Consider the following 19,999-nt stretch of genomic DNA (forward strand, 5'->3'; position numbering starts at 1 on the left):
ACTGGGGATGTCAATCAAAAAAAGAATACAACTTCAAAATACCTTAAATAGCTTGGTATACACTGTCATCTTATCATAAATTGCAAAAGCCTTCTTTGCAAAGTGATGAAATATTGTCGTAGCCTATTGTTTACATTTTGAGCTTCCATAAACATGAGCTGGGTATACAGACAATCATGGACTACAAAAAGAAAACCAGCCACGTCACGGACACCGACGTCTTGCTTCCAGACAAACTAAACACCTTCTTTGCCCGCTTTGAGGATAATACAGTGCCATCGACGCGGCCCGCTACCAAGGACTTTGGGCCCCCCCCTCTCCTTCGCCGACATGAGTAAGACATTTAAACATGTTAACCTTCACTAGACTGCCAGCCCAGACGGCATCCCTAACTGCGTCCTCAGAGCATGCGCAGAACAGCTGGCTGGTGCATTTACCGACATATTCAATCTCTCCCTATCCTAGTCTGCTGTCCCCACATGCTTCAAGATGGCCACCATTGTTCCTGTACCCAAGAAGGCAAAGATAACTGAACTAAATGACTATCGCCCCGTGGCACTCACTTCTGTCATCATGAAGTGCTTTGAGAGGATAATCAAGGTGCATATCACCTCCACCTTATCTGTCACCCTAGACCCACTTCATGTTGCTTACCGCTACAATAGGTCCACAGACGACGCAATAGCCATAACACTGCACACTGCCCTATCCCATCTGGACAAGAAGAATATCTACATAAGAATGCTGTTCATTGACTACAGCTCAGCATTCAACACTCTAGTACCCTCCAAGCTCATCATTAAGCTTGAGGCCCTGGGTCTCAACCCCACCCTGTGCAATTGGGTTCTGGACTTCCTGACAGGCCGCCCCCAGGTGGTGAATGTAGGAAACAACATCTCCACTTCGCTGATCCTCAACACTGGGGCCCCACAAGGGTCCGTGCTCAGCCCCCTCCTGTACTCCCTGTTCTCCCATGACTGCGTGGCCATACACGCCTCCAACTCAATCATCAAATTTGCAGACGACACAACAGTAGAAGGCTTGATTACCAACGACGAGACAGCCTACAGGGAGGATGTGAGGGCACTGGGAGTGTGGTGTCAGCAAAATAACCCCTCACTCAACGTCAACAAAACAAAGGAGATGATCGTGGACTTCAGGAAACAGCAGAGGGAGCACCCCCACATCCATATCAACGGGAGAAGGTGGAAAGTTATGTTCCTCGATGTACATATCACGGACAAACTGAAATGGTGCACCCACACAGAGTGTGGCGAAGGCGCAACAGCGTCTCTTCAACCTCAGGAGGCTGAAGAAATGTAGTTGTCACCTAAAACCCTCACAATCTTTTACAGATGCACAATTGAGAGCATCCTGTCGGGCTGCGTCACCGGCTGGTACGACAACTGCACCGCCCACAACTGCAAGGCTCTCCAGAGAGTGGTGCGGTCTGCACAAGCAACACCAGGGGCAAACTACCTGCCCTACAGGACACTTACAACACCCGATGTCACAGGAAGGCCAAAAAGATAATCTAGGACACAACCACCCGAGCCACTGCTGGTTCACCCTGCTACCATCCAGAATGCGAGGTCAGTACAGGTGCATCAAAGCTGGGACCGAGAGACTGAAAAAGAGCTTCTATTTCAAGGCCATCAGACTGTTAAATAGCCATCACTAACACAGAGAGGCTGCTGCCTACATACAGATTTGAAACCATTGGCCACTTTAATAAATGGATCACTAGTCACTTTAAAATAATGTTTCCATATCTTGCATTACTCATCTCATATGTATAAACTGTATTTTATACCATCTATTGCATCTTGCCTATGACGCTCTGTCATTGCTCATCCATATATTAATATTCCAATCCTTTATTTAGCTTTTTAGGTAGTTGTTGTGGAATTGTTAGATTACATTTTAGATATTGCTGCACTGTCGGAACTAAAAGCACAAGCATTTTGCTACACTCGCAATAACATCTGCTAACCATGTGTATGTGACCAATAAAATTTGATTTGAGTATAGCGAAACAGGAAGATACTGCTGTTTATACTGAAGGAGAATCAGCTTAGCAACTTTATCTTTTTAAGAATCTGACTTTGTTCTTCACTACTTCTTTTTAAGGATGTATTGACATTTACAAGTAGACATTTTACAGAAAGTAACTAAGATTGACAGTTTGTGTCTTGAACAAATGCATCTGTAACCTTCTAATATATCCATTAACTCATTCAACTTCAACAATCAATAACATAGCCTCTCACAAGTTGCAATTAATATGTGCATTTCTTTTATTTAAACTTTAACTAGGCAAGTCAGTTAAGAACAAATTCTTATTTACAATGACGGCCTACCGGGCAAAGTGCACATTCTATAACATAAGCTACCCAACAGTGGTGCTAAAACTACCACATGCTTACAGGCCTAGGTCACACATGCATGCCATAAAGTCTTGCTCTGGACCAGACATAAAAGGCTTGGATCAGCATTTAGTGTCTGGTTCCTCTCAGGGAACTAGTTTATTAGTAAGACTACACTTTCCCATAACGTTTCCGTCTAACTGTGTCTAAATGGTTGATTTACTTTATGGGAATATAGGTAGGCCTATTTGTACACAATATCAAGTGAAAATAATGCATTGATGCTCACAGAACTCTTCTTGCTTAAATACACTGAAGGCCTTCAGACGATAATGGACACATGCTGACTTGAGATCCACGCATATAACTTCAAATTTCTCAGAACTCTCCTTTTGAAAGTCCAATTTACACACACATATTTAAAGTTAGGATGGGGCCCGGCCCGTATGTCTCCATTCTATCAAACCCAGTAAGTCAAAAGCAACGTTCTTCCGGTGTTTTCCAGCACAAAACAAATGTTGTTTTGAACATCCTAGACAACCAGTTACGGAGATTGAATGAAAATCCCTGCTGAGTCGCTAACCACCCTCTCCCCTTTGTCTCCTCGATGTGACGCACCAAGGCTAAAGATACTTTTATAAACAGCTGGTCTGATATAATGGCTCGTCAAGCTGACATTTTCCAACCAATCTGGCAATGGTGAGTCATGGCAATGAATTGTTGATGCTGGTTCAAATGCCACGCTGCCTCTTTCAGTGAGGCAGAAGGAAAGGGAAAGAGGGATACCTAGTCAATTGTACAACTGAATGCATTCAACTGATTAAATAAAAGCCTTTTGTAGGCCTCTTTGTATGAGCATTTTTGACTGACAAAGGAGACAACGGCCCAACGTGATTTCAAAAGTCAGTATCACGAGGGTCAATTATAGGCCTATTACCGTTTGTGTCAGCCCGCTTCGAGGTTTCACAACCAGGGCATACATTTATTTGACAGAGCACGTTGAAAGGAAACTTCACTGCAAACTACTATGAAAATAATTCCAGAGGAACAAAAGCTTTCATACAGTACTGTATGTCTTCTGGGTGTGTGCACTTGAGCACCTGTCTGGTAAAACTGTGACTAGGGGACCAATTTCTTCCTTTTATCTCACTCTTTCAGATCCAGTTACATATCTGACTGCCGTTGTTATGAGATGTCTGCAGTCCAAAGGTCACTTTACTTCTCCACTCTAGTAAATAAACAGCCAAGTGGACTGGACAAGCATCTCTGCTCAAATCGTTTGATGTCTGTTATTAGGAAAAACCGTCTGGGGGCAGGGCTCTAAATTAACATTTTTCATTTGTCGCAGTGGTGCTCCCAACTTAAATTCGAGCTACTTTTGAAGCACATGTTGAGCCCTAGAAACTAATATGGAACTCTGTAAATACATGACTTTATTATAAAAGCTTGGTAAGAATACCTGTCATTGAAAGTACAAAGTCATTTGTGGAATATTAGGTTTCTACATTGAGTTAAAGCACTATTTTCCTACCGAGATGCATTACATTGAAAAAAAAACGGCAGGTTTGTGATGAGGACACGCAAGAGATCTGTCATTCATTCATTGCGATGATCATTGATATCCTGAAGAAGTTATCCCTTTTCCTTTCTTTGTGCCCACAAATGTTTGGATATACTGGTAAAGTTGGCAGGTTATTAGCCAATGAGATAACATGACTGAAGAAAGACAAATGGTTATCATCGTCGAAGAGCGAGTAGTTTTAGAACAGCTCAAGATATGGTTTATTAATGTAAAATGTGGTCCCGTCGATTAGAGGTTGACAGACTACGATTTTGCAGCGCCGATACCGATATTGGAGCACCAAAAAAGCCAATACCGATTAATCGGAATGAACAATGAACACTTTTATTTTAACGTAATATAATACATAAATGAAATCTATTTTGTCTCAAATAAATAACAAAACATGTTTATTTGGTTTAAATAATACAAACGCAGTTTTGGAGAAGTAAAAGTGCAATATGTGCCATGTAAAAAAGCTAACGTTTAAGTTCCTTGCTCAGAACATGAGAACATATGAAAGCTGGTGGTTCAATATTCCCAGTTCTTCAATATTCCCAGTAAGAAGTTTTAGGTTGTAGTTATAGGAATTATGAAGCGTCGACTATTTCTCTCTATACCATTTGTATTTCATATACCTTTGACTATTGGATGTTGTTATAGGCACTTTGGTATTGCCAGCCTAATCTTGGGAGTTGATAGGTTTGAAGTCATAAACAGCGCTGTGCTTCAAGCATTGCTAAGAGCTGCTGGCAAATGCAGTTTGAATGAGTGCTTACGAGCCTGCTGCTGCCTACCACCGCTCAGTCAGACTGCTCTATCAAATCATAGACTTAATTATAATAAACACAGAAATACGAGCCTTAGGTCATTAATATGGTCAAATCCAGAAACTATAATTTAGAAAACAAAACATTTGTTATTTCAGTGAAATACGGAACTGTTCCGTATTTTATTGAATGGGTGTCAACCCTAAGTCTAAATATTGCTGTTACATTTCACAACCTTCAATGTTATGTCATAATTATGTAAAATTCTGGCAAATTAGTTCACAACGAGCCAGGCGGCCCAAACTGTTGCATATACCCGGACTCTCCTTGCACTGAACGCAAGAGAAGTGACACAATTTCCCCAGTTAATATTGCCTGTTAATATGAATTTCTTTGAACTAAATATGCAGGTTTAAAAAAAATATACTTCTGTGTATTGATTTTAAGAAAGGCCTTGATGTTTATGGTTAGGTACATTTGTTCAATGATTGTGCTTTTTTCGGTAATGCACTTTTGTTAAATCATCACCCGTTTGGCGAAGTTGAATTAGGCTGTGATTCGATAAATTAACAGGCACCGCATTGATTATATGCAACGCAGGACAAGCTAGTTAATCTAGTAATATCATCAACCATGTGTAGTTTAGTGAATATGAAGATTGATTGTTTTTTATAACATATGTTTAATGCTAGCTAGCAACTTACCTTGGCTCCTTGCAGCCACAAGGTCCTTTTGATGCTGCACTCGTGTAACAGGTGGTCAGCCTGCCACGCAGTTTCCTTGTGGATTGCAATGTAATCGGCATCCAAAAGGGCCGATTACCAATTGTTATGAAAATTTGAAAATCGGCCCTGCCGATCTCTACCGTCGATATACTATAAGACGACCTAGTTGGGCTACAAGCAAGCCGTTTTCGCTGCAGTAATGGTGAAACCATGACGCTAACGAGTCTGCACTCCCTTGTCTCTCTTGGGCAGCGTTTCCCCAAACTCAGTCCTGGGGACTCCATGGGGTTTACCTTTTTTTCCCCCCCTAGCACTAAACAGCTGATTCAAATAATGAACTCCTCATCATGCGTTCATTATTTGAATCAGCTGTGTAGTGCCTGGGCAAAAAAAATAAACGTAAACCCCTTGGGGTCCCCAGGACTGAGTTTGGGAAATGCTGCCCTAGAGAGACAAGGGAGTGCAGACTCGTTAGTGTCATGGTTTCACCATTACTGCAGTACTTGGAAACAACGGTACAGCGAAGCCTTAACATTACAATAATTATTATCTGGGAGATTTGTTTTCATAGTTGCACAGTTCTCCCAAAATAAAACTCTTGGTCGCACGAGAAGGGTGCAATTGCGGCCCCTTTTATAGTTCTATTGGTTAATTTTTATGCTAGGACTCCGGTACACAGGCGCGCTCCAATACTGTAGGTGGCGGTAATGCACCACAACGTCAGATGCCAACCAGCGATAAACCCCAAAGAAGAGGCGGGTGACAATGGTAGCTAGTTAGCTAGGACACTGGTATATGCAAAACTGGAGATTCCACCAAGTAGGTATGGATATCACCATAGGCTACTTTGGGCTATTTGGTAGGGTTGCCTCTCCAGCTATGGGTAAACAAATAGTGACTTAATAAGTATACTGCAATAGCTTTACCGTTAGTCTTAGCATGTCAGCTAACAAACTGGTGGCAGAATAAGTATCATGCAAATCATTTGTTGTTGTGATAGACAAGTATGTTAACGAACGACACGTGAGGCTGCTGAAAATGTTTATTGAAACGACAAGAGAGTCTGCAGTTTGCTTAGATTAATTAAATGGGAGTAACAGGAGTAGCCTACGGCTGTATCATACTCGGGGGCGTGGACACGTTAAACCACGCCTTGCGGTGTATCTATCGACAATGGCGTGAAGACGGCGGGGGCGCTCGTGCATCAATCAATGGGATGCGCCCCTGCCCAGTCATGTGAAATCCATAGATTAGGGCCTAATGTATTTATTTCAATTGGATGATTTCCTTATATGAACTGTAACTCAGTGAAATTGTTCAATGTTGCGTTTATATTTTTTTCAGTATAAATAAAATAGGTCTTTACAAGAACTGTTATCAAGAGGCTACTTAATGTCTATAGTTAGGCTGTGTAGTTAACAAGGCAAGAACAATCACACTGCCTCTCTGATGTGTTTTCTTATGCAAAGTGTTGAATTCTGTGAGCCAAGACAAAAACACAGATGCTGGTATATGTATGTGGTTACATACCTAAATTGGTTAATTCCTCGTAGGTCAGCCAGGAACTATAGGAGCCTTCTCGATGTACATGCAACAGCAAGAAACCTATCCCAACAGAATTCGCAGATCAGCACGGCGATATGGTTCGGGGAAAATGCGTGAATTTTTTTTACAAGAACGACGCCATTTTATTGCGGACAACTGACAAACAAACTCTTTGACGGTACATTCTAAATAAATATCAGGGCAACCGCAATGATAAATGTGTTGCCAACGGAGCTTATTTTAAATCCAAAATGTCTTCCATGGATATTGATCTCCCAGCATCCACAGCGAATATTTTTGAATGACGTCGCCATGTATAGGATTTTTCGGGCGTGGCTGCTCAGAGGCTGTGTGTATGAGTAACAAATCCAAATTCATAATTTCCATAGATACATCATTGGTCATATAGATAAATAAATCCCCCATTTATTTGATTAATTTCAATGGATACTTGCCTTCAACTAGTCTACATAGCAAATACATTAAATGTGTTGATTTGATTAATAACCTAGTTATACAAAAAATACATATATAACTAAATAGGTCTAACCAAACAAAAAAAAGAGCAAAAATCCAGATGTTCGAATATGGTAAAAAAAAAAAAAAAGTTCAGTATTTCACAACTTAATGTTAGATGGTTCGTTACCCTGAAAGTAGTCTATGGGAGAAGCTAATCCATGGTTCAGTTTTCTTTGAACATCCACTAAAATATTTAGCTAACATTAGCCACGACTAGCTAATAATAATCAAAGGACCAAGCAGAGGCTATTTTAAAAAATCCTTTAAAGGAAATGTATTAAACAAACGGTCCTCAAAATGGAAAGAGATCAATAGTTTCTAGTAAATCATTGTGTGATGCATTTAATCATATGATACGAAGACAATTAGGAACAAGGAAACTCCTACATTTGAACGTGGCAAGAGTTGCGGGGTAAACCACACATCACTCGACGAACAACATTAAATGGATCGCCCTTGCCTGGAAATTCGTCACTCATTCATCCCGCGACGATGTTGATTTAAGCCACCGATAGCTTGTGGGTGCTTTAAATGCGCTACAGTCAATTATGATTGCACGTCTACTTATATTAACTATATAATTATTAATATACAACTACTGTATGATAGCTTGCAAATTAATTAGCTAACTAACGTTAGCCTGCCTAGCTGGAACTTCTGAAGAATTAAAATGTTTTATTGGTACAATTTCCAAAAGTCAACCAAACAAAAACATCATTACTTTTACAAGAAGTGTTTGTGCATTAGTAGCACAATTTCTAACCTTTTGACATTCGTTTTTTCTTACACATGTATGTTGACTTATCCATATTGACATTGAGGTTTATGGTTTCGGTGGACTTTTCTTAGAAGATGTACAGTCATCGCGAATTGAATTATGTGGCGTTTCAGGCCCGAAGTGAACATAATTCTACACTCACAAAAGCGATTAAAAAACACAAGGGCTGAGGTGCTTACGATCATTTGGCGAGGGTAGGTGGATGAGGGTGTATCTTTTTATTTATTTGAAACGCAGCCTAGAGACGTGATAGCCCGGCTTCCCATTGTGACATAGCTACATGGCTCTGACAGATGGGATCCACTTTCAGCGATAATTTGTCAAACCACACTAGCTTCGCCCGGAGTGGCTCAACATGTGGTTGCTAGCAAACCGAAAGCATGCTAGGTATTAACCGGCGAATGCATTTGTTTGGGGTGGCAGTTAGCCTAGTGGTTAGAGCGTTGGGCTAGTAACCGAAATGGTTGCTAGATCGAATCCCTGAACCGACAAGGCAGTTAACCCACTGCTCCTAGGCCGTCATTGTAAATAAGAATTTGTTCTTATCTGACTTAGTTAAATAAAGGTAAAAAATCAACACCCAATCCAGTAAGGTCGATTAGTCAATCACGGCTCGATATTGCTGAGAATCCCGCCATTTTCACGTTCCCTCGCCCATTCTGTTTTTTCATCGCCCCCTATCGCCATCAGTGGATAGCTACGGTGGACACGCAGCGCCCAGGGAACAGTGGGTTAACTGCCTTGCTCAGGGGCAGAACGACAGATTTTTGACAGGTGTATAAAATCGAGCACATGGCCATGTATTCTCCAAACATTGGCAGTAGAATGGCCTTACTGAAGAGCTGTGACTCCCTCCTAGAGTCAACTGTAAGTGCTGTTATTGGGAAGTGGAAACTTCTTTCATATTTTGGATTCTTCAAAGTAGCCACCCTTTGCCTTGACAGCTTTGCACACTCTTGGCATTCTCTCAATCAGTTTCACCTGGAATGCTTTTCCAACAGTCTTGAAGGACTTCCCACATATGCTGAGCACTTGTCGGCTGCTTTTCCTTCACTCTGCAGTCCAACTTATCCCAAACCATCTCAATTGGGTTGAGGTTGGGTGATTATGGAGGCCAGGTCATCTGATGCAGCACTCCATCACTCTTCTTCTTGGTCAAATAGCCCTTAAACAGCCTGGAGCTGTGTTGGGTCATTGTCCTGTTGAAAAACAAATGATAGTCCCACTAAACGCAAACCAGATGGGATGTCGTACCACTGCAGAATGCTGTGGTAACCATGCTGGTTAAGTGTGCCTTGAATTCCAAATAAATCACTGACAGTGTCACCAGCAAAGCACCCCCACACCATCACACCTCCTCCTCCATGCTTCACAGTGGGAACCACACATGCGGAGATCATCCGTTCACCTACTCTGCGTCTCACAAAGACACAGCGGTTGGAACCAAAAATCTCAAATTTGGACTCATCAGACCAAAGGACAGATTTCCACTGGTCTAATGTCCATTGCTCATGTTTCTTGGCCCAAGCAAGTCTCTTCTTATTATTGTTGTCCTTTAGTAGTGGTTTCTTTGCAGCAATTTGACCATGAAGGCCTGATTCATGCAGTCTCCTCTGAACAGTTAATGTTGAGATGTGTCTGTTACTTGAACTCTGTGAAGCATTTATTTGGGCTGCAATTTCTGAGGCTGGTAACTGCAGCAGAGGTAACTCTGGTTCTTACTCTCCCATGGAGGTCCTCATGAGAGCCAGTTTCATCATAGCTCTTGATGGACTTTGCGACTGCACTTGAAGAAACTTTCAAAGTTCTTGAAATGTTCCACATTGACTGACCTTCATGTCTTAAAGTAAGGATGGACTATTGTTTCTCTTTGCTTATTTGAGCTGTTCTTGCCATAATATGGACCAGGTCTTTTACCAAATAGGGCCATCTTCTGTATACCACCCCTACCTTTTCACAACACAACTGATAGGCTCAAACACATTAAGGAAAGAAATTCCACAAATGAACTTTTATCAAGGCACACCTGTTCATTGAAATGCATTCGAGGTGACTACCTAATGAAGCTGATTGAGAGAATACCAAGCGTGTGCAAAACTGTCTGACATCAAGGCAAAGGGTGGCTACTTTGAATAATCTAAAATGATTTAACACTTTTTTGGTTACTACATGATTCCATATGTGTTATTTAATAGCGTTGATGTCTTCACTATTATTCTACAATGTAGAAAACAGTAAAAATAAAGAAAAACCCTTGAATGAGTAGGTGTGTCCAAACTTTTGACTGGTACTGTAAATCAATGTATATGCAAAAACACAGGTATTGAAACAAACAATTCTGAAAATCAACCTGCAATACATGCTGTGAAATAAGATGATGATGATGAACGCGGTTTTGAGTGTTTTTTTTTTTTTTTTAGCAAACATACATTTTTATTTTACTCAACAAGCTTGTTCAATTTCAGCTCACTTCGAGCAGAATTTGTTTAGTAAACCCACTTAAACACATTAGCTTAAATTCTTGTCCTTTTGCCTTCAACCATCGGTTAAATTGGCTTTTTTTTTACCATGCAGATGATGATACCATAGTCTAGGAAAGGAAGCAGCAGTTGGGTTAATGTCTTTTAATGGATACAGTAAAACAGTTATTTGATCTGTACAGTAACCCAAGGTTATTAATCGTTTTTCTTAGATAATTAATTTGCTTTCCAAAAGATTAATCAAACAAATCCAAATATGTTTTTAAAAATCAACACTTTCAACAATTGTTCCATCTCTTGCATGAATGAAAAAATTGCCAGCTGTGAAGTTAATTCTTTGTCGTGTACCAAACAGCATGATATGGGACTTTGTTTGATTTAAAACCAAATAATTTGCTAGAAACCATTTGTGTTCATCTTGGAGACTTGCTCGTATCTGCAAAACATTTGAACCATACAGTATTAATAGAGGACTATCGTCAGCAGACCTGGGTTCAAATAGACGCCTTTAAGAGCTGCATTGTTGACAGCGCTCTGCAATGCGTGATGAAATTGAATCCCGGCCTTCGCCTTCTTTGGAATCTGTGTCCGACACGGAATGTGGGGCTGGACGCTTGCTCAAGTCAGCTATTGTTGATTGTGCTTTTGAGGAGATGACCATGCCTCTGAGTGGCACAGACGGCAGAGAGAGAGGGTGAAGGCTTCCTATTTGACAACCAAAGTTGGATCGGATTTAATTAATATTAAATCCAAACATGAAATTAAGCTCTGGTGTGTGGAATATCTGACCTCATTAACATTAAATTGAAAGATTCAGATCATGATTCAGATGTGTACAATGACTCTGCCATCTGCTGTTGGTAAGGGGAATCCAACACCATGTAACACTGTCCAGCCTCAGGTATGGGCTCATATTCTGTGTGTGTGTGTTCTGTATGCAAAGACAGGTCTAAGTATGGTTAATAGGTGCATGGTATTATGACAACATGAGTATCTTTCCAAATTGAAACAGTAATAAAACAATGCAAATTCTCTCAACACTCCTTTAATAGCCTGTTTTTACTCACAACACTTCAAAACCCAATTTCCAAACAATTTTTTTTTTACAAAAGAGTTCAACTCTTTTATTAAAAAGGGTTAGAATCATAAAATGGCCATACAAAAACTTAATAAAGAGTAAGATGGAAATAAAACAAAAAATATTGCAATAAACTAAAACTGATATGAAAAAAAAAGACATACTGACATCATAAAAACAAGAGCTTTTACCTTGTATTCTTTAGTGGTTCATTTAAAAAAGAAAGAATACTGTCTGTCACATCATTTAAAATAATGTTTGTGCAAAAACATCTGCAAACTTTAACTATACTTAAAAGAGCTGTAAAGCTCAATGTCGGAGTTATTTGACTGTCCAGTTTTACTTGGTATTACTTGGTGCCGCTTGACTTCCCAAAAGTAGTGCTATAATATACAGTTGAAGTCGGCAGTTTACATACACACTTTAGCCAAATACAATAACTCAGTTTTTCACAATTCCTGACATTTAATCCTAGTAAAAATTCCCAGTCTTAGGTCAGTTAGGATCACCACTTTATTTTAAGGATGTGAAATGTCAGAATAATCGAAGAATTATTTATTTCAACTTTTATTCTTTCATCACAGTCCCAGTGGGTCAGAAGTTTACATACACTCAATTAGTATTTGGTAGCATTGCCTTTAAATTGTTTAACTTGGGTCAAATGTTTCAGGTAGCCTTCCACAAGCTTCCCACAATAAATTGGGTGAATTTTGGCCCATTCCTCCTGACAGAGCTGGTGTAACTGAGTCAGGTTTGTAGGCCTCCTTGCTCGCACACGCTTTTTCAGTTCGGCACACAAATTTTCTATAGGATTGAGATCAGGGCTTTGTGATGGCCACTCCCAATACTTTGACTTTGTTGTCCTTAAGCCATTTTGCCACAACTTTGGAAGTATGCTTTGGGTCATTGTCCATTTGGAAGACCCATTTTCGACCAATCTTTAACTTCCTGACTGATAACTTGAGATGTTGTTTCAATATATCAACATCATTTACCTTCCTCATGATGCCATCTATCTTGTGAAGTGCACCAGCCCCTCCTGCAGCAAAGCACCCCTACAACATGATGCTGCCACCCCCATGCTTGGAGCAGTGGCTTCTTCCTTGTCGATATAGGACTTGTTTTACTGTGGATAAAGATACTTTTGTACCTGTTTCCTCCAGCATCTTCACAAGGTTCTTTGCTGTTGTTCTGCAATTGATTTGCACTTTTCACACCAAAGTACGTTCATGTCTAGGAGACAGAACTCGTCTCCTTCCTGAGCGGTATTACATTTACATTTACATCATTTAGCAGACGCTCTTATCCAGAGCGACTTACAAATTGTATGACGGCTGCGTGGTCGCATGGTGTTTATACTAGCGTACTATTGTTTGTACAGATGAACGTGGTACCTTCAGGCATTTGGAAATAGCTCCCAAGGATGAACCAGACTTGTGGAGGTCTACAATTTTTTCTGAGGTCTTGGCTGATTTCTTTTGATTTTCCCATGATGTCAAGCAAAGAGGCACTGAGTTTGAAGGTAGGCCTTGAAATACATCCACAGGTACACCTCCAATTGACTCAAATGATGTCAATTAGCCTATCAGAAGCTTCTAAAGCCATGACATAATTCTATGGAATCTGCCAAGCTGTTTAAAGGCACAGTCAACTTAGTGTATGTAAACTTCTGACCCACTGGAATTGTGAAAAAGTGAATTATAAGTGAAATAATCTGTCTGTAAACAGTTGTTGGAAAAATTACTTGTGTCATGCACAAAGTAGATGTCCTAACCGACTTGCCAAAACTATAGTTAGTTAACAAGACATTTGTGGAGTGGTTGAAAAACAAGTTTTAAATGACTCCAACCTAAGTGTTTGTAAACTTCCGACTTCAACTGTAAATATGTATTATGAAGTAGTGGAACATATTTATGTTTCAGTTATGTATAGATACACTACATGACCAAAAGTATGTGGTCACCTGCTCGTCGAATGTCTCATTCCAAAATCATTGGCATCAATATGCAGTTGACCGGGGCAGCTCTAGCAGGCCAGAAATGTAAGGAAATGACTTGTTGGAAAGGTGGCATCCTATGAAGGTGCCATGTTGAAAGTCACTGAGCTCTTCAGTAAGGCCATTCTACTGCCAATGTTTGACTATGGCAATTGCTCGGCTGTGTGCTCAATTTTATACACCTGTCAGCAACGGGTGAGGCAGAAATAGCCGAATCCACTAATTTGAAGGGGTGGCCACATACTGTTGTATATTGTTTGTATCATGAAATAGTGGAACACTGTACAGTCAAATGAGTGGGATTGACCGAAGACCTTTCCCCTTTCCGAGGCAAAAACATGAGACACCTTGACCGTCAGCAATGCATGACGGGTCAAATATACGGTAACATACACTGTTGTTAATACTCAGCTACCACGGTGAAGATGAACAAAAAATACGTCAAATGTAATACTATCCATGTAGTATCTAATCGCAAGAGAAGCCAGTTTTCAAAGGGTTGATATTGACAAATGGGGTTACACAGTACCCCTTCTGAGCGCATGCACACACAGACACACACTTAAAATCTCCAAAACACACTTTCATCCAAATGAAATGCATTTTCGTGTCAAGTCACAAACATACAAGGTCAAAAGATGGAGAGAGGCGAAATAACTAAGGAAGGAAGCTTTGACTTCCAGGTGTCCTGCATAGCCTCGACTGAAGAGGCACAGGACGTTATTTCCCTCATAGGCCTATGAGAAAATACACCTCATGAAAAAACATCAACACACAATACAACAACATTGCTGACATTAAAATCCTGGCAATTCCCTAAAAACCAATTAAGCCTGTGGCCCTTTTTGACTCAACGTTATGAGTGGGTCTATCTTTAAAGAAAGTATAAAAACAGAGAACAGTGGACAGCAATTAGTTCATTGTTGAATACGGCACGCTAGTTTTATAAAGGGATTCTTGCCTTTCAGAATGGATAAAGTTAGAAAAAAGAACACTTCAAAGTCACTGGTAAATAGTTTAAGAACTGGGGAATTCTTCTACCCTTTTCACACTACTGTATCAAGCCAAACTGTACTGTTTAACTGTATTTTTCCCCCCACATGGTCATTGTGAACACAGTTCCAGCAACTATAGTGGATGCTTAACCAGGCCAGTACAGTAAAGCTTGGCTTGGGTCAACTCAGTAGTAGTGTGAGAAGGGTATTACTGAAAACTGCACTGCTGAGCCCTTTGCAGAGAGTAGGCTAATCAGGTGTGTTAGAGCAGGGCACTGGGAACAAGACATTTGCTTCCTTCTTTCCTTGCCCTCTCTTTCTCTCATTCTTCTCTCTCCTATACACGTTTGTGTCCAGAAATTCTTGCATGCACCTAGGGCCCTCTTCACAAATTCACAAGTGAAGTCATTGCATTGAACTCGCCAAAGGATACATTCCACTCTCTGATGAACGTCTCCCGTTATACAGTGCCAAGTTTCTTGGTTACTGATTGTCCCTATTCTGTTTCCGTACAATGTGCTTCTAAATCAAAAAGGCAAGTATACTAGCTAGAAAGTAGTGTATCAAAAACTTGAGTAAGTCACTTTTCTCAATAAAAAAAGAGAACAAAATACATCTCTTCATAGCAAGAGGGGTTCCTCTGCAAATTTCACAGCAATTCCTCTCTTAGCATCCCACCCTTTCCCCTAAAAATCAGTAACACACACTGCCTCCCGGCACACACTGCGAACACACACCAACACACCCCTTCAATCCTCTTACATTATATACAGGACATTTACCCACATAGGATTTCACAGAAATAATAATATAGTAACAAAACAAAGTGCCAACAAAGCTGCCATTACAGGTGGCCATTATAAGTGTCTAACCACAATATACACTATTATACTTAAAAGGCAGCATACATTTTTTTAACAAAATATGTTTTTTTCCTTCTTTTTTGCTGGTGTATAAAACAGTAACATTTGACGTTGACAACAACATCCATTTTATACTGGGAACACAGGTTTGTAACTGGACAGTTTCCACAGGAAAAGGACTAGGGAGTTTGTTTACGTTTTTTGCTTAGTCAGAGCAGCCTTGGCTGGGTTCCAATCTGGTGGATTACTCCCAGCCTTCTCCACTACCTTTGGTAACTTGGAGAGCCCACGGAGCTGAACGAGTTGGATTAATTTCAAACTTAGACTTAGAAATGTATTTCTAATAATTACATTTTGAAAAATTGGGAACCAGCATATAAGGACCTATAATCTTCACTTCATGGAGCTATTACCATAGTGATAGCCTCAATACCTAGTAAATACAAATATCAAAGGACAGAAAGGAAGGGAGTGATTTTTCAGAATGTATTCCAGCTTGTCTCTCTCTATGGAAGATGAGGACTGTCCAAAGGGAACAGAATATTTTTTTCAGAATTGAACCCAGCCCCAGTCTCTCATGGTAGATGAGGTTCGTTTTAAAGGACAGAAGGAAGGGAGTGATTTTTCAGAATGGAATCCAGCTCATCTCTCTCTATGGGAGATGATAAGGGCTGTTCAGGGGTCAGGGTTTAAGGAGATGGGGGTAGCTGCAGCCCAATTTGTCGACCAGCGTATAGGCGAGTGGATGTGTCGAAAGGAAAGTAATGGGCGTGTGGAAAGGAGTGGATGTGTCGAAAGGAAAGTAATGGGCGTGTGGAAAGGAGTGGATGTGTTGAAAGCGCTCTGTTACAGGTTAGACGGTTTTGATCGTGCAGTTTTTTTTGTCCGGTTCTTACCACACAACTATCGTACTGCGAGAGTTTGGACTTGGGTCTGAGTCGTCCAGAGGATGAGTCTGAGTTGTATTTCGCTGTTAGTTAAACATAAATAACTGTAGATTTGAAGTTGTAAAACTGACGATTGTTTATTTTTTATTAAAAGTACTGATGATGGGTGTACTACTGCTTGTATGCGTGTGCTCACTGTGACGGTCACCCTGATATTGGCTACTAATTAGCTACTTCCCATGCCGAGACAATGGTGCTTGGCAAGCGGGAGCAAGGACACTGTGTCCAAGCGTTGTTACCCTTCATGCCATGCCCATTGAGTAGACTGTATGTATGTATCAATGTGAAATCTAGATGGTTATCAATATTAGTTATTTCTTGTGTAGGCTTCTGTCCTACTTGAAATGAAATCATAGGAGAGAAGAAAAAAATTGACACGTTAGCTACCGCTGGCGACAACTTGACACAGCTGCCCAGTGGGAAGCACCTCCGGTCAGCAGGCACCTCGATACAAAACCGGTGCACTGATCGGCGGCTTATCAACTCGTATCAGCCATGCAAAACGGTCTTGAGCGGCAACATATCTGCTCAATTAGCTGATTATCTTTCCATTCACCCACTCCTTTCGACACACCCACTCGCCTATACTCCGGTCGCCATATTGGGCTGCAGCTACCCCATACTTGGGTTTAGGTGGCAGTGATATGTCACATGGCGGGCTTGGTGTAGCCGAAGATGCCAACAGGGAAGTGCTTGACGTGAGTGGGCCACTGGGCAGCCAGCTGGAAAAACTTGACATCATTCCACTCCACGCCGTCAATGGACACTATGGAGAGGGAGAGAGAGAAAAAGCAGAGAGACGCAATTTATTTTTATTTTCAACCACTTGGTGGCGATATTGCATTTCTTAAAGACTCATTGAATTGAGGCTATTCAGGGAATTCACATTAACCTACGTGTGTGTCTTCAGCACGTACTCTACAGTATGTGTTAAAACAGAATAAGTATGTAGTATACAGGTATGATTGAACATGTGGGTGCATGCTTGCGTTGAAGGGATGCAGAGCGGGGTGTTTGGGTAGTGCTGTGGCAGTCATGACATTTCGTCAGCCCCGTTTATTGTCTAATTACTGTCGGTCTCACGGTAATTGAGCGTTAATTAACATGAACACGTCTAGCCTCCACGCATACAAGCCTCTGATGTGCGCCTTCGGAACATCTACATTTTATATACACCATCAAAATAAATCCATTTTGAAGGAAACATTATTCAAAGCAAACGAAGGAAACATTATTATATAAAGACAATGTATTTCAGAAGAAGAGAATATATGTCATCTGGCTATGCGCCATGCCATAGGCTGTAGGCTAGTTCATTTAGCATACAAGATATGCATAGAAGTCCCGTGGCGTTATTTTATATATATGATTTTATAGTAAGGAGAATATAATTGAACTTAGCTGAATAAAATAGACAGGATATTTTTCCTATTCCGGAGCAAGTGCGCATATGAAGTGGCTATGTTGAGCGTAAAAGTAATCATTTGAAACAGGTCCTATATGCTAGATTTAGATTTATTTGACTACTTTAGTTGTATTGATACAAACCTTAGAATGTCATAGAAATCAAAACATATATGGGCTGCATGATGCGACTATAGACTATTGATGATTTGAGAAAGTTGCAAAAAAAGCTTCCGCTCTGTTCCTTGCCTCAGGCTGCACACGCTGCTCTCTCATCAAGTGCACTCGAATAGTAAATGGGGCCGCTTTCCACGGTTCGTTTTTCAATCATGCCGGGTAGGCTATTCCGGTTTTATAGCGGAGCATGTTCTTAATATGAGCAGCTGAGAAATAAATAGAGTAGCGGCTGGGATCCTCCTCTTTTTGGTGGCAACCATCAAAACTCTGCTTTCACACGGGATTGCATATCGAAATGTCTGGACTTATAATACCAGTCAAAATTTATTTTGGACACACGTACTCATTCAAGGGTCTTTATTTTTACTATTTTCTACATTGTAAAATAATAGTGAAGACATCAAAACTATGAAATAACACATATGGAATCATGTAGTAACCAAGAAAGTGTTAAACAAATCAAAATATATTTTAGATTTTACATTTTTCAAAGTAGCCACCCTTTGCCTTGATGACAGCTTTGCACACTCATTCTCTCAACCAGCTTCACCTGGAATTCTTTTCTAACAGACTTGAAGGAGTTCTCACATATGCTGAGCACCTGTTGGCTGCTTTTCCTTCACGCTGTGGTCTAACTCATCCCAAACCATCTCAATTGGGTTGAGGTTGGGTGATTGTGGAGGCCAGGTCATCTGATGCTGCACTCCATCACTCTCCTTCTTGGTCAAATAGCTCTTACACAGCCTGGAGCTGTGTTGGGTCATTGTCCTGTTGAAAACAATTGATAGTCCCACTAAGCGCAAACCAGATGGGATGGCGTATCACTGCAGAATGCTGTGCTAGCCATGCTGGTTAAGTGTGCCTTGAATTCTAAATAAATCACTGACAGTGTCACCAGCAAAGCACTCCCACACCATCACACCTCCTCCTCCAAGCTTCACGGTGGGAACCACACACGCAGAGATCATCCGTTCACCTACTCTGCATCTCACAAAGACATGGCGGTTGGAACCAAAAATCTCAAATTTGGACTCATTTCCAGATTTCCACTGGTCTAATGTCCATTGCTCATGTTTCTTGGCCCAAGCTCTTCTTATTGGTGTTCTTTAGTAGTGGTTTCTTTGCAGCAATTCAACCATGAAGGCCTGATTCACGCAGTCTCCTTTGCACAGTTGATGTTGAGATGGGTCTGTTACTTGAACTCTGTGAAGCATTTATTTGGCCTGCAATATTTGAGGCTGGTAACTCTAATGAACTTATCCTCTGCAGCAGAGGTGATTCTGGGTCTTTCTTTCCTGTGGCACTTTATGGTTTTTGGACTGCACTTGAAGAAACTTTCTTGGAAAATGTCTGGATTGACTGACCTTCATGTCTTAAAGTAATGATGGACTGTCATTTCTCTTTGCTTATTTGAGCTGTTCTTACCATAATATGGACTTGGTCTTTTACCAAATAGAGCCAACTTCTGTATACCACCCTTACCTTGTCACAACAACAACATTAAGTAAAAAAAAAAAAAAAAAAACACAAATTAACTTTTAACAAGGCACACCTGTTAACCTGTTATGGCTAGGGGGCAGTATTTTCACGGCCGGATAAAAAACGTACCCGATTTAATCTGATTATTGCTCCTGCCCAGAAACTATAATATGCATATAATTATTAACTTTGGATAGAAAACACTCCAAAGTTTCTAAAACTGTTTGAATGGTGTCTGTGAGTATAACAGAACTAATTTGGCAGGCCAAAACCTGAGAAGATTCTTTACAGGAAGTACCCTGTCTGACCATTTCTT

The 19,999-nt window shown here is 40.6% G+C and overlaps 2 protein-coding genes across 4 annotated transcripts in view; both read right to left on the reverse strand.

Moving 5' to 3' along the window:
- The window catches only part of LOC115208512 (kinesin light chain 1), a 34,279-nt gene extending 27,031 nt beyond the window's left edge, over positions 1 to 7,248 (reverse strand). For both annotated transcript variants that reach the window (XM_029776636.1, XM_029776637.1), the window contains exon 1: positions 6,953 to 7,248. The gene's annotated coding sequence lies outside the window, so the exon portion shown is untranslated. The remainder of the gene's footprint in view (positions 1 to 6,952) is intronic.
- Positions 7,249 to 16,941: 9,693 nt separating this feature from the next.
- LOC115208513 (phosphofurin acidic cluster sorting protein 2) overlaps positions 16,942 to 19,999 on the reverse strand; it is a 110,955-nt gene continuing 107,897 nt past the window's right edge. For both annotated transcript variants that reach the window (XM_029776638.1, XM_029776639.1), the window contains one exon: positions 16,942 to 17,389. In XM_029776638.1, coding sequence (XP_029632498.1) covers positions 17,271 to 17,389 — 119 coding nt within the window. In that variant the 3' untranslated portion in view covers positions 16,942 to 17,270. The remainder of the gene's footprint in view (positions 17,390 to 19,999) is intronic.

Source organism: Salmo trutta, chromosome 14, assembly GCF_901001165.1.
Source record: "Salmo trutta chromosome 14, fSalTru1.1, whole genome shotgun sequence".
Lineage (NCBI taxonomy): Eukaryota > Metazoa > Chordata > Actinopteri > Salmoniformes > Salmonidae > Salmo > Salmo trutta.